Below are 14,466 nucleotides of genomic sequence, written 5' to 3' on the forward strand. Positions count from 1 at the left end.
TTAGCAACTTATAAAAGAGACTTTGTGCTACTGGAATCAGGTATATACTGTACTAAAAATACTCACACAAGTGTCTACTCATGCAAGCAATATAATGACCAAAATCTTGCACACTCAAAAAGCTTGAATTCAACATGCAAGAGACAATGTCATCAGAGATTTTTTAACTTGAGGCAATTCATTTCTAAAAGTTATGTATTTTGCATAATTGGGCAAGAGGATTTTGGCCAGTATCAGAGAGAAACTTCTGAGAAACCAATTATTTTTCCATGACAAAAACCAGACGTGTGGGAAGGGGGGAAACTCTAAAAATCATATTACTCCTTAATTAAACTAATCATATCAAACTTGTTTACAATGAGGACCCAGCTCTCATATACGAATTTGCTGTGAAGTGTTTTACGAGCATAAATACCGTTTTCCTAGGAAGCTTGAACACCACTGTGATGGTGTTGAGCTTGGTAAACTTGTGAACCCCGGGGACCTCTTATTTTCCATGCAAGAAAAACTTCAGCAGATTATTATTGTACAGTCTTTTTGAATAAATATTTAAGAAGCAGTGATGCAAGTCTTACCGTACATAATAGTCATTTCGTATCAGCAAGAGATGCTGAAGTATAGAAAGGAAAGAGCGTTCTGCACTTGTGTCCTTAACTGTGTTCCACACTGCGTTGTAGACTTCATTCACTTCAGTAACCAAGTCAAGGATGATACAAATAATTTGCACACAGTCATTTTAACCTTCCAAAGCAGATTTCATACTTTTACTATAGTCAGTTTTTTAAGATTGTCATGTGAAACACATTGAAATTAAACATCTCAGGTGTTTGACCCAAGTCATTCAGAACAATAGTTTTATCTCAGTTTTCAAATAAACATTGCCAATCTTAAGCACAAGATGAAGAGAACTTGCTATAAAAGTCACATTAATTTCCATGTCACTTAAGTTGGATCTAATAAAAAAATCTCTACTGGGGTGCTTGTTGCTATCCCCTAATATATATATCTATTTAGGTTTTTGTCCTGTTTTAAAGGATATTCTATTTCCAATCGGATATCGTCCAAACGATGAGAAAATTCTATCATGTCTTCATCTGTGTGTTCACTGAACACCTTTAGCTGGATATCCAAAGCATCATTCATTATGCAGTTTAATTTCTGTGAGATTTTTAAAAAGCAGTGTGTGTAATTAAAAATCCATATTAAAATATCAAACAGGTTTCATCCCTAAAAGGAAACTATCATCAAATATAAGATCAATAATAAACATTCTGGAATAGTATGAAATACATCCAGAAAAGCAAATTATGTTAATCTTTTTAGATGCAGAAAAGTCCTTCAATAATGTCGACTGGGAGTTTATGTTCCTGCAGAAGGAACTTTTCTACAAACAATTAAAGCAATATACACTAAACAGAAGGCCAAGATTAAAATCAATGGTCAAGTAATTGAAAATACAGTGGTGCCTCGCTATATGATGATAATCCATTCCACTGAAATCGCTGTTTAGCGAAATCATTGTCTAGCGAAAAGCATTTCCCCACTGGAATGCATTGAAACCTGTTTAATGCATTCCAATGGAGAAGAATCGTCGTTGTCTAGCAAAGATCGGCCATAGGAAAGCCGCTTTGCGAACCGCCAATCAGCTGTTTAAATCGCTGTCTTGGGAAACTTAGGTCCCGAAAACACCTGTTTGCGAGCGCGGAGGGAGCTGTCAAAATCGTCGTCTAGCAAAAATCAGTTTGCGAACCAGGGACAAAACATTGTCCAGTGAAATTCCCCCATAGGAATCACTGTTTTGCAAATAGCTATAGCGATTGCAAAAAGCCAATGTCTAGTGAAAAAACTGTCATGCGGGGTAACTGTCTAGCGAGGCACCACTGTATTCAAATTGAACAAGGAACAAGGCAGCGTTGTCCACTTTCTCAGTTATTATTTATTCTAACATTAAAAATTCTAAACAGACAAATAAGGGGGAATGCTGGAATTAGGGGTCTCAGAATCAGGGGAGAAGAATTTAAGCTGCAAGCATATGCTGATGATTTAGCAATAACACTAGAAAACCCTATGGACAGTTTGGAAGAATTAGTGAGAACAATAGAAGAATTCAGAACTGTTGTAAGTCTTAAAATAATCTATCAAAAAATAAAATTAATCACTTAAAACATAAAGAAAGAAGACATGGAAAGACTGGCAATGAAAACTAATTTTGAGGAGGTTCAGAAAGTAAAATATCTAGGAATTATCAATAGAAAGAAAACCAAGTAAATTGATGAAAGAAAATTATCTTACAACACAGAAGGAAATTCACAAAGACCTAGAAGAATGGAATAAGCTATAAACCTCTATGATGGGAAGAATCTCAACAATAAAGATGATGATATTACCAAAATTTACCAATTTTATTAAATTATATTACTTCAAGGATCTGGACAGCCTGACTTCAAAATTCATATGGAAGTCCAAGAAACCAAGAATAAAACTTAGAATATTGCAAGACTTAAAAGAAAGAGGTGGTCCAGGATTACCAAATTGGCTATTATATTACAAGTATGTGCCATGGTCTGGATAAAAGAATAGATAAAATTAGAAAATCAAAGATTATTGAAATTGGAGGGTCATGATCTAAAAATGGGTTGGCATGCATATGTGTGGTATGAGAAATACAAAGAACAATCGCATTTTGCCGAATATATTCTGAGGAAGGCGCTCTGTTTAGTATGGCAAAAAATTCAAACACAAACCTACAAGAAAATTCCAATATGGGTAGCACCAATAAAAGCATTCACTTTGAAAGTATTGAATCAGAAGGGAGCTTTACTCATGTATAAAGACTTAGCTATGGTTTTTCCTGTTGTGATGTATGGAAGTGAGAGCTGGACCATAAAGAAAGCAGACCGCCGAAGAATTGATGCCTTTGAATTGTGGTGCTGGAGGAGGCTCTTGAGAATCCCCTGGACTGCAAGGAGAACAAACCTATCAGTTCTAAAGGAAATCAACCCTGAGTGCTCACTGGAAGAACAGATCCTGAAGCTGAGGCTCCAGTACTTTGGCCATCTCATGAGAAGAAAAGAGTCCTTGGAAAAAACCTTGATGTTAGGAAGGTGTGACGGCAAGAGGAGAAGGGGACGACCGAGGATGAGATGACTGGACAGTGTCTGCGAAGCAACCAACATGAATTTGACACAACTCCGGGAGGCAGTGGAAGATAGGAGGGCCTGGTGTGCTCTGGTCCATGGGGTCACGAAGAGTCGGACACGACTAAACAACTAAACACACACACACAACTAAGGATCAAAACATAAAAGATAAAGAAGATCTAGAGAAACTGGGTCTAGCTACAGATTGGTGGTCAATGATGAAATTAGAATCGAGATATAAAAAGGATAAAACTATGGGCTTTTTTGAGGGAAAAGTCCAGGTGGATGAATTATGGATTCACACTAATGAGAAAATAATTTTTAAAATGTATACATACTTATTGGAATACAACTTGGAGGATGAGAGTGTGAAGGAGACGATGGGCACAAAATTTTAGGTACAATATTGATATTGATGAATAGACAAAGATGTGGAAAGAGAATCATAAAATGTTTAAGCCAGTGAATCTTAGAGAAAACATCCTTAAAATGTTTCATAGATGGCATTTTACCCCTGTAAGATTGGCAAAAATGTCAGAAGGTAACAATAATGTTTGTTGGAAGTGTAAAAATATCCAGGGATTTATTATCATATGCGGTGGTCATGTGAAAAAGCAAAAAAAATTGGATACAGATTTGGAAAATGGTAAAAGATTGTTCAACAAAAATTACATTTTAAACCTGAAATATTATTGAATATAATGCCAGAAATTACTGACAAGAAAATAAAATATAGTCTACTGTATATATTCACAGCAGCTAGGTTACTCTGATCCCAAATGTGGAAGAATGAAGAAACACCAACGATGGATGAGCTATTCAAAAAGCTATTGGACATTGCAGAACTATATATGCTTTCAGAGGCACTACAGGATCAACCAAGAGACTTTGTAAAGCAAAGCTGGAAGCTGATATATAACTGGGCCCAGAAAAAGACAGGAACTTAGGGAGAAAATTAGTCTATAGCGAATCAGTGCTCACTGGAATACCCTTGAAGATATTTCGATGACCAGACGATGGTGAAATCTCTGATCCATAGGGGAAGGAAGGATATTTAGCTGTGTTCTTTTGTTTGTTTTGTTAATTATCTGTTAGATTGCTAACGTTTTTAAGTTTGTATGTTTAGACATGAATAAAATGGTTTTTAAAAATGCATATTAAAATGAGTTATCTAGAATATAATGTAGCTTTTATCATAGTAAGCTATGCATTTTAGAGAATACACACTAATTACTCAAAACCAAATGCAGTTATTTTCAAGATACTTTGGAACTTATTGCATAAAACAAAACTGATACCGAAATTGCTTTTTATTATTTCATTTTAAATTACTACTTTGGAAATCAAAGTATATGTTCAACCATTTTTCACTTTCTGCATTAATAAATTATTCCAGGTGGAACTTTTTATAACTTCAACTCAGGTAAATATTTTAATTTCAATATTAATTCACATATGCGCTACAGGGCACATACTGGTAATTGCTCTTTCAATCCACAGCGCATAAATTCATTTCTGATGTGGAGCCTGAAGTCCAAATCATCAGGAGATGTAACCAGTGCATTGATGAGCTGCATACAAGCTATCTGCAAGAAACAATACATTTAAATTGTATTTAGCTTTATTCAACTGTAGTATTTAGCTTTATTTGTTTATGTTATGATTCAGAAACAATTTATTCTTAGTCTCCTTTGTGTGTAAGATTTTACCTTTCAGGGAAAATTAGATCTGGCATTCTTTCATTAAAACAGTTCAGCTTACAATCAATTATAACTTCATATCTATTGCCAGATAGATTCCAGAAAGAGACAGAGGGGGATGATGGGCTGTTAAATTAAGAGCTAAAGACAACTAAAGGCAGCAACGTTGGGATGTAGTAGTAGCAGATTATTTATAATGACTAGACATGGGATATTCATATTCGTCTCCTAGGGGGAGATGAATAAGAATATAGGCACCACCATTTGAACCCTCCCCCCAGAACCAGTTGGTCCACTTACTACACATCATGTAGTGTGTGCAGCTGCCATAGTTCACAATGCATCAACAGCGGAAGTAGCCCAGTTGGCACTTCCCCACCTCCCAACACAGCTGACCACTCCATTGAGGGGGCAGGATGAAGTGTCTTCCTGCTCAACTGCTGAATGGTCAGCTGTGCAGGGAGGCGGGGAAGTGCCAGCTGGGCTATTTCCATGATTAGCACATTGCAAGCAATGACAGTGTGCATGCTGCATGGTGAGTGGTAAGTGGACAGGCCAGTTCTAGAGGAAGGTCCAAATGGCCCGGGTACTTGTGGCGTCAATATTCGTATTTATCTTCCTGGGAGAAGAATATGAATATCCTATGTCTAATACTGTTCACGGCAACAAGGGGAAAAATTATATTTCAAAATTTTGGCTATGCTACTCAGAGACTTTGGCCTAGCCATGCTTTGCCACTCTTTTGGTTATGATCACCTGGAAAAGTAGAGGAAGATTGTGATGTCAAACTATCTAGAGAACAAGACCCAAGTGTGGCAGATTGTTAGAGGCCATTTTGGGAGGGCTGCTGTTGAAGAACAATACTGTATATAAACAAGGCCTTCAGAAAGACCATATAGAAAATCTTTGGATGGAAACCAATCACTCACTTTCATCTCTGCATGCAGCTGTGCCCTCACCTTTACAAAGCCAGTGATGTGACCAATCTATTTTAGAAAGCTAGAGAGGTATGACTTAGGTTTTGCTACTTCCTGTCAGGACTGCACTTACTGCTACCCTGCCAGAGCTCCTGCCCATGCTGCAGTCAAGCCACTGCCCATATTCTCTGCAATTAGTACTTGCACACTAAAGAAGACAAGTTATATTTTGGGTCAATGTTTAGGCTAACTGCTCTTGTATTTGGAGAGGCACAGTATTAAACTAGTAGTCAGAAACTGTAGTTTGAATTTTCATCAATGAAAAGAGATTAAATATTTTCTGCCACAATTAACGAGAAGTCAATACTGTACAACAGCAGCTGTAAAATATGAACTTGTGCCAGTGAGAGATGTAGGAAATGTGAAATGTAAATATAAGGCTGTACATCAGCATTATATTTAACAACTCACCTCACAGTCAATGGTGACAAAATTCAACATAACTATAGCAAGCAAAGGAGTAAAGCACTGTATCAGCCTGTTTGATTTACATCAAAGCTGTGAAGCAAGAGAAGCCCGTTTCTCATAAATGACCCTCAGCAGACTTTTTTTTAAATGGCCTTCCAGTAGTCTAGTATCCTGCATTTTAATTATTTATGATTTTAACTACTTCATATGTATATTTGTATGGGTCTGCTCTAGGACGGACCGTACAGGTATTTACGTTGAACTAACTCAGCTAAACTAAACAAAAATACACAACAGTATTGTTTACTCCATTGATTTTTATTTTCTCTATCCACCATCACTACAGTTTCACTTTTTCCCTTTCTGTATTTATCTCATTTTCTGTCTCCTGAAGCTATTCATGATCCCACTGCTCCATGTCCCCACAGTATTAAACACAGGATCCATTCTTCCCTCTCATTCATTTCCCTTCTTCATTAGTAGTTCTATCCTTACTCTAGATTTACTTTCTCATATTCAGTTTTTTAAATTCTTTTCAATGGGGATAGGGCTATGGGGAAGGGAATTTAGGGTTATAGGGATGGGAATTTAGGGCTGTGGGAGTAGGTATGGATAGAGAAAGGATAAAATTCCAGAGAGTGAGATAGTACATTAACATCAACTTATACACTTATATTACAAAGAAAGACAGTTTGTGTCATCCTGTCAACTCCTGCGACATCACTGAAACCAGTTGTATTGGCTCTTGCCTTTCCATTGGACTATTTCAGTAACGTGGAGAGGGGGGATTTGCTGGTTGGGTAACAACCTATCCTCCATATTATTTTACCAAGGCTTCGTGCCCTGGAGAGGACACTCCAGCTTCGCGTACAGCGTCAAAACACTAGATGCTGTTCCAAGTCCTCCATACAGAGCACATTACCATAGTCTCTCAAGACTGAAGGATGCCTATGACTATAGTTACTAATCTATCTATTCCCTAATTGGACCTTCACATTCTTCTTTAATCTATGCTTTCCAAGCTATCTTTCATGTCTAATTATGGAATTATTATTTCCGTTTCCTCCAACTCTACGACTTCCCATGCCTTTCCTGTCAGCTCTTCTAAGTCCAGGATATCTGTTTTCTTCTATTATTTTCCATCTAATAACTTAACTGTAGAGATTACATACATTGTCAAATATTTCACTTTAACATCTCAAGTCTACTGTTCAATAAAAACAGCAAATCCGGTTTACCTATTGTCGTGTGGAACAGAATATTTTCGCCACTTTCATATACCTACAATATTTCCTTATATATCCATCAAGCATAATAAAAGTGTTTTTTACATTTCCCCTACTATTTAATAGCATTTTATACCTCTTTTTTTAAAGAAAACTTTTAGCCTACAGTTAAACACTTCATTTTTCACTTTCATGTTTTATTCATTTACTCCATCTTTATTGTGATTTTCTTTCTTCCTTCTGGATCTTCTTGTTTCAACAGTGGTGCCTTGACTTACGAACTTAATTTCCCATAGGAATGCATTGGATTAATGCGATTAATCCATTCCGGCCGGGGGGGGGGGGATCACAAAAAAAAAAAAAGAAAAAGAAAAGAAAAAGAAAACACTGCAAGACCCATCGGAAACGCAATTAATCCATTCTGGCCAAAGGAAAAAAAATCCAAAAAGCAAACAAAACCTTCAAGACCCATAGGAAATACAAAAAAAAAAACCCAAAAGCAAACAAACCCTGCAATACCCATTGGAAAGGCAAAAAGAAAAACAAACAAAAACCCCAAAAGCAAAGAAACCCTGCAAGACCCATCGGAAATGGGGGGGAAAGAACCCAAAAAGCAAACAAACCCTGCAAGACACATCAGAAAGGCAAAAAAGCAAAAAGCAAACAAATCCTGCAAGACCCATCAGAAATGCAAAAAAAAGCAAAGAAACGCTGCAAGACCCATTGGAAATGGGGGGGACACCCAAAAAGCAAACAAACCCTGTATGTCTACTAGTTCAGAATGCTTAATCTAATAGATTGGCTTCATTATGATTATCATGTTGTTATGTTCTGAGGTTGCCTTTGACTTATGGTGGCCTTATAAATGAATGAGCTATCTCCAAAATATACTTTTTCAACTGCCCTGCTCAGCTCTTGTAAGCTCAGTCCTGTGGATTCCATCAGGGAGTCAGTCTAGCTCATATTTAGGCTTCCTCTTTTCCTGTTGCCTTCCACCTTTCCTAGCATTGTTGTTTTTTCTAGAGAATCATGCTTTCTCTTAGGGTGCCCCAAGCAGGACGGCTTCAGTTTCAACATTATTGCCTCCAGAGATAGTTAAGTTTTGATTTGATCTAGGAACATCTTTCTGGCAGTCCAGGATATCCACAAGGCCCTCCTCCAGCAACATATTTCAAATGAATCAATTTTCCCCCCATCAACTTGACTGTCCAGTTTTCACAGCCATGCAGTACATCCTCTTTGGATTCGATAGTTTTACTTATCAGAACATAATAAAAATCATCTAATTCTTAGCAAGTCTGAAAATTAGATAAATACAACCTCTGATAAACAACACATGACATATTACACTGTGTCATTTATTTTACAAAAATTATACATAATACATAAAATGCATAAAACCATAGAATTAAAAGAGAATGTACTTTGTATTCGCGAAGGCTTTCACGGCCGGGATCTAATGGTTGTTGTGGGTTTTTCAGGTTCTTTGGCTGTGTTCTGAAGGTTGTTCTTCCTAATGTCTCACCAGTCTCTGTGGCCAGCATCTTCAGAGGACAGCACTCTGTGGCCGGCATGTCCAGAACACAGAGGGCTGTCCTCTGAAGATGCCGGCCACAGAGACTGGCAAAACGTTAGGAAGAACAACCTTCGGAACACGGCCAAAGAGCCCGAAAAACCCACAACAATCATAATGTACTTTCTTTTTCACATTGCTGTACATGCTGATAGAAAATGAAAGAGTGTGGATGATCTTGGTCTCCAATGAGACATCCTTATAATTAATTGTCTTTTTTAATTCTTTCATGGCTCCTCTTCCAAGTCTCAGTCTTCTGATTTCTTGGCTTCATTTGGATTGATGGTTGAACCAAGGTACATAAAATCTCTAACTATTTCAGTTTCTTTTCAACGCTAAAGATGTTTAGTTCTTCTGTAGCCAATGATTTTGGTCTTCTTTTTACTAACATTCATTTTTCTCTCCATAGTCTGTCTTAATAGTAGCTTCATAGAAGTTACATCTCAGTACAATGAAGTACTGAGGCACATTCGTTTCTTTCAGAAAAAAAACATACTGCTTGCATTGGAAATTAAAACAATGATCCTATAGTTACTGGTATTTACTTTCTTAAGGACTGGAGTGCATATTACGCATTTCCAGTGTGGGGGATATTGTTTTATTTTCCATATTTGTTGGGATATTCTTGTAAGGATTTTGAGATTCAGTCTCTGTAGCTTGCAACATTTTATTGATATTCCACATTTCCCTGGTGATTTATTTCTTCCTAGTGCTTTCAGAGCAGCTTTCACGTCACTATCTAGAACTGCAGATTCTTCGTCACAAGATTCCTCTTCAGAGGAATCTGCAATCCTTTTGTCTTTCTGTGTAGGACTTCTGTATAATGTTTTCATCTCTCTTTATTTTCTCCTGGTCAGATAGTGTGCTCCCCTGTTGTTCATTCCACATTCCTAATCTAGGCTGGAATTTCCCTTTGTTTTTTTGTCCTTTCTGGAAGAGATCTCCTGTTTTTCACCTTTTGTTATTCTCCTCTATTTCTTTGCACTGCTTGCTGTAGTAGTTCTCTTTGTCTATATGCAACAGTTGTTGGAAAACTTAATTCAAGGTTCTGACCCTGCTTCTGTCAATTTTAACTTCTCACCTGTCATTTGCAATTTTAAGCGCTTTTTCTGTCACCCATGTTTTTATTTTGTTTCCTACAGGAATTGTTCATTGGCTTTCTTCCCTGATAATCTCTGATTTTAAATGACACTTCTTCAGGTGCACAGTCAAGTGAGTTTAGAAATACAAGTCTGTTCCCTATGTAAACTTTAAATTCCTCAGGAATGTTGTTTACATTATATTATGCCACCACAATTCTTTTAGTGTTCTTGTAAAGCTTTACTCTATTGTTAGATATAAAAAGTCAATCATGAGTACCATAATCCACTCCTGGTCTTGTTTTGGCTGAGAAATACAGCTTCTTCATTTTCTGCTTCCAATTAGTTTCTATATTACAGTTATCATAGTCTTGCACAACTGTTGCTTCTTGCCTCTAATGTCGTTAAAATCTGTTTATTCCGAGGAATCTCTTATTCAATATAAATCTTATATGTAAAAACCTAAAAGGTTCATTTTGGTATACTCTTCACCTGGCCAGGAGATAGTATTGTTTTCTACATTGAAACTGTTATGCCTACAATCATTAAAGAACCTCACTACTTCTGCATAACTTCAAATAGATATCAGATTAAAAAGCCGCTCATTATTTTTCTCTTAATAGATGGTTTAATTTATCCAAGTTTGCATAAAACCCAAATCTCAGCTCAAGTAGGGAGGTGAAAAAGGTGGGCATTTATCAGAAAAAAAGTCAGATAATAGAAATAGCAAAATCCCCTACTCCAAAAAGAAGCTTTTTAAATCTCCTGTTACACTATCAACTCAGAAACCCAAGCAGACTAGAGACAGAATACAATTCAGATTCATTATATTTTTCCAGGCAAATTATGTTGCAGAATTCTGTGGGTCTTATAAACATAAACACTCATTAGGCTCATAAGAAACTTAATATGGCGGTGGATGAAATTGGCAATTATAGGCCCGTCGCCAATGTTTCTTTCATGAGCAAAGTGGTCGAGAGGGTAGTGGCTGATCAGCTTCAGGCTCACTTGGATGAAACAGATGCCCTGGATCCGTTTCAGTCAGGCTTCAGGCCGTGCCACGGTACAGAGATGGCATTGGTCGCCCTGTATGATGACCTGTTGAGGGAGGCTTACAGGGGTAAAATGTCTCTGTTGGTCCTCCTCGACATCTCGGCGGCCTTTGATACAGTTGACCACGGTATCCTCCTGGGGAGACTCTCCAAGTTGGGAATTGGTGGCTCAGCACTCGCCTGACTCCGTTCCTTCTTGGGGGACCATCCCCAGAGAGTGCAGCTTGGGGAGAGTGTTTCGGCCCCGTGGAGTCTCAATTGTGGGGTTCCACAGGGGTCGATTATCTCCCCAATGCTATTTCACATCTATATGAGGCTGCTGGGAGGGGTCATCAGGGGGTGTGGGGCTTCGTGTCATCAATATGCCAATGACATCCAGCTCTACATCTCCTTTTCACCAACTGCAGGTGATGCCGTCCTGTCCCTACCGCGCTGCTTGGGAGCCGTACTGAAATGGATGCAGAAAAATGAGCTGAGGCTGAATCCGGACAAGACGGAGGTTATGAGGGTGGGTGGCCCCGTGGTTGGCAGCTTGGGTGACCCTGGCCGCAAAGAGTGGGGTCCGCAGCCTGGGTGTACATCTGGACCCAACACTCACCATGGAAACGCAGGTGGCGTCAGTAGTCCGCAACGCCTTTTTCCACCTCTGGCCGATCGCCCGGCTGCGGCCCTATCTCAACACGGGGGCACTCACTACCTTGATGCATGTGCTCGTAATCTCAGGATTAGACCACTGTAATGCGCTTTAAGTGGGGCCGCCTTTGAGGCTAATGCGGAACCTTCAGGTGGTGCAGAATGCGGCGGCCAGACTCCTCACTGGAGTGAGAAAATACCAACATATTTCTCCAACTCTGGCCGCATTGCATTGGCTGCCCATTCGTTTCCGCGTCGACTTCAAAGTCTTAATGCTTGCTTACAAGGTGTGAGGGTTCGATTTTAGGGTCTTCTGTCACACCCAATAAAGATTGAGACTGATTTAACTCTTCAACATTGTTCTCATTTATTAACAGCTCAACATTAACATCAACTTGCTTCTGAACTGGGTTTATTTATTTTATTTATTTATTTAATTTACCATATTTTTCGCTCCATAAGACGCACCTCTCCATAAGATGCACCAAATTTTTAGAACAGGAAAAAATAATCTGTTTTCTTCTCCTAAAAATTGGTGAGACTTATGGAGAGGTCCATCTTATGGAACACACCCTAGGACCCTTTGGAGGCTCACCCTGCCCCTCCGGGGGTCAGAGGGGGCAAAAACGCCACCTTCTGGGACTCTTCTGAAGCTTCTCAAGCCTCAAAAGTGTCCCAGAAGGTGTTGATTTTGCCCCCTCTGGCCTTAGGGTGTGTTCCAGGACCCTTTAGAGACTCACCCTGCCCCCCCCAGGGGTCAGAGGGGGTGAAATCGCCACCTTCTTGGACTCTTGAGGCTTGCGAAGCTTCAAAAGAGTCCCAGAAGCTTGCGATTTCCGCCCCTCTGGCCCAGCAGGGGGGCAGGGTGAGCCTCCAAAGGGTCCTAGGGTGTGTTCCAGGACCCTTTAGAGACTCACCCTGCCCCCCATGGGGCCAGGGGGTGAAATCGCCAGGTTCTGGGAGTCTTTTGAGGCTTGGGAAGCCTCAAAAGACTCCTAGAAACTAGCGATTTCGCCAGCGCCGGATCTGTGCGGGGGTGGGGGGAGTGTCGCAAGGTTCCTGGAAGGCTCACCCGGCCCCTTGCGACGCTCCCCCCACCCCCCACGGGACCAGGGGGGTGAAATCGCCAGCTTTTGGGAGTCCGGCCCTGGATCCGTGGGGGGGAGCGTGGCAAGGGTCCTGGAAGGCTCACCCGGACCCTTGTGATGCTCCCCCACCCACCCCCACGGGGACAGGGGGTGAAATCACCAGCTTCTGGGAGTCTTTTGAGGCTTCCCAAGCCTCAAAAGACTCCCATAAACTGGCGATTTCGCCAGCGCTGGATCCGTGGGGGGTGGGGGAGCGTGGCAAGGGTCCTAGAAGGCTAACCCAGACCCTTTTGATACTCCCCCACCCCACCCCCACGGGGCCAGGGGAGGTGAAATCGCCAGCTTCTGGGAGTCTTCTGAGGCTTGGGAAGCCTCAAAATACTCCCAAAAACTGGTGATTTCGCCGGCACTGCATCCGTGCAGGGGTGGGAGGAGCGTCGCAAGGGTCCAAGTGAGCCTTCCAGGACCCTTGCGACACTCCCCCCACCTGGAAGGCTCACCCAGACCCTTGCGATGCTCCCCCCCACAGGGCCAGCGGGGACGAAATTGCTGCCTTCGTTCCCAAAGACGCACAAACTTAACCACCCACATTTTAGGGGGGGAGTGTGTCTTGTGGAGCAAAAAATATGGTATATCCTGCCTATCTGGTCGGATTAGGACCACTCTAGGCGGTTTAACGTCTCTTGTGGTCTGAACCTCGACGGCAAGGATGTCCAAACATTAGAAACAAAAGGGTTAGTTTCTTCAAAGTCCCACAGTCCAGGTATCTTCTCTGAGACCAGCGGTTCACCTCCTTCTCCTTCAGGTCCTAGGAGTGGTATGGTCTCATCTCCGCTCCACCCCCAGAATGGTGAGCCCTCTCCCGGACTGGCCAGCCATGGTCCGGGTAGACGCCCATCTTCTGGAGCTCTGCGAGATGCCATGCCTTCTTATTCTCCAACTCTCTCCCCCTGGCCTCCCTCTCTTCTTGTAGACGTTGCTGCCACTCCTTCGCTTCCGTTTCTCCCCAATAAGAAGGGTGGGGCTGTAACCCCTGGTGTCGGCGTCTTTCAGCTTCCTCGTGTGGTACCTTAACCTGCTCCCATTTTCCTGTCCAGGGATCCTGGACCCAAATCATTTTCCAACCGCCCGGGATTTCATCCCGCCTGGCCCTTACATCCCCCGCCCCCGCCTCTATCGTCGCCCTTCCTTTTCCTGCCAGAACTCCACCCGCCGTCGTTGACATATTTAACCCTTTCATTTCTTGTACCAAATTCCGGATGTCTACCCCTTGATGTCTCTGTCCACCTCCTTGCTTTCCTTTCTAGGTGGAAAAGGTGGGGGAGAAGTTTGGGTCTCTTTAGATTGGACTCGAAGCGACGGCACTCCTACATAAGCCTCCTGCCCCTGGCTGGGAGTCTTACATACCCCCCATCCAAGAGGGCCATCCGCTCCTCGCTGCACGCCCACAGACCCTGCTGAGAAAAATAATCGACATTAGCATGCTCGAGTCCTTTTCTATACTTAACTCTGAAAGAAAAGGGTTGCAGTGCTAAATACCACCGTATGAGTCTGGGATTGGTTTCCTTCATACGACTGAGCCACTGCAAA

The 14,466-nt window shown here is 41.1% G+C and overlaps 1 protein-coding gene across 6 annotated transcripts in view; it reads right to left on the reverse strand.

Annotated features, from left to right (window-relative positions):
- Window positions 1-14,466, reverse strand: part of LOC110078403 (protein diaphanous homolog 3) — a 355,467-nt gene that overhangs the window by 262,112 nt on the left and 78,889 nt on the right. For all 6 annotated transcript variants that reach the window (XR_013543712.1, XM_078390739.1, XM_078390740.1 and 3 more), the window contains 3 exons: window positions 4,616-4,726; window positions 1,040-1,158; window positions 576-692 (listed from right to left, as the gene is read on the reverse strand). Coding sequence is in view for 5 of the 6 variants with exons in the window: in XM_078390739.1 (XP_078246865.1) it covers window positions 576-692; window positions 1,040-1,158; window positions 4,616-4,726 (347 nt within the window). In the remaining variant the exon portion in view is untranslated. The remainder of the gene's footprint in view (window positions 1-575; window positions 693-1,039; window positions 1,159-4,615; window positions 4,727-14,466) is intronic.

The sequence above is a fragment of the Pogona vitticeps genome, chromosome 3, assembly GCF_051106095.1.
Source record: "Pogona vitticeps strain Pit_001003342236 chromosome 3, PviZW2.1, whole genome shotgun sequence".
Taxonomy (NCBI): domain Eukaryota; kingdom Metazoa; phylum Chordata; class Lepidosauria; order Squamata; family Agamidae; genus Pogona; species Pogona vitticeps.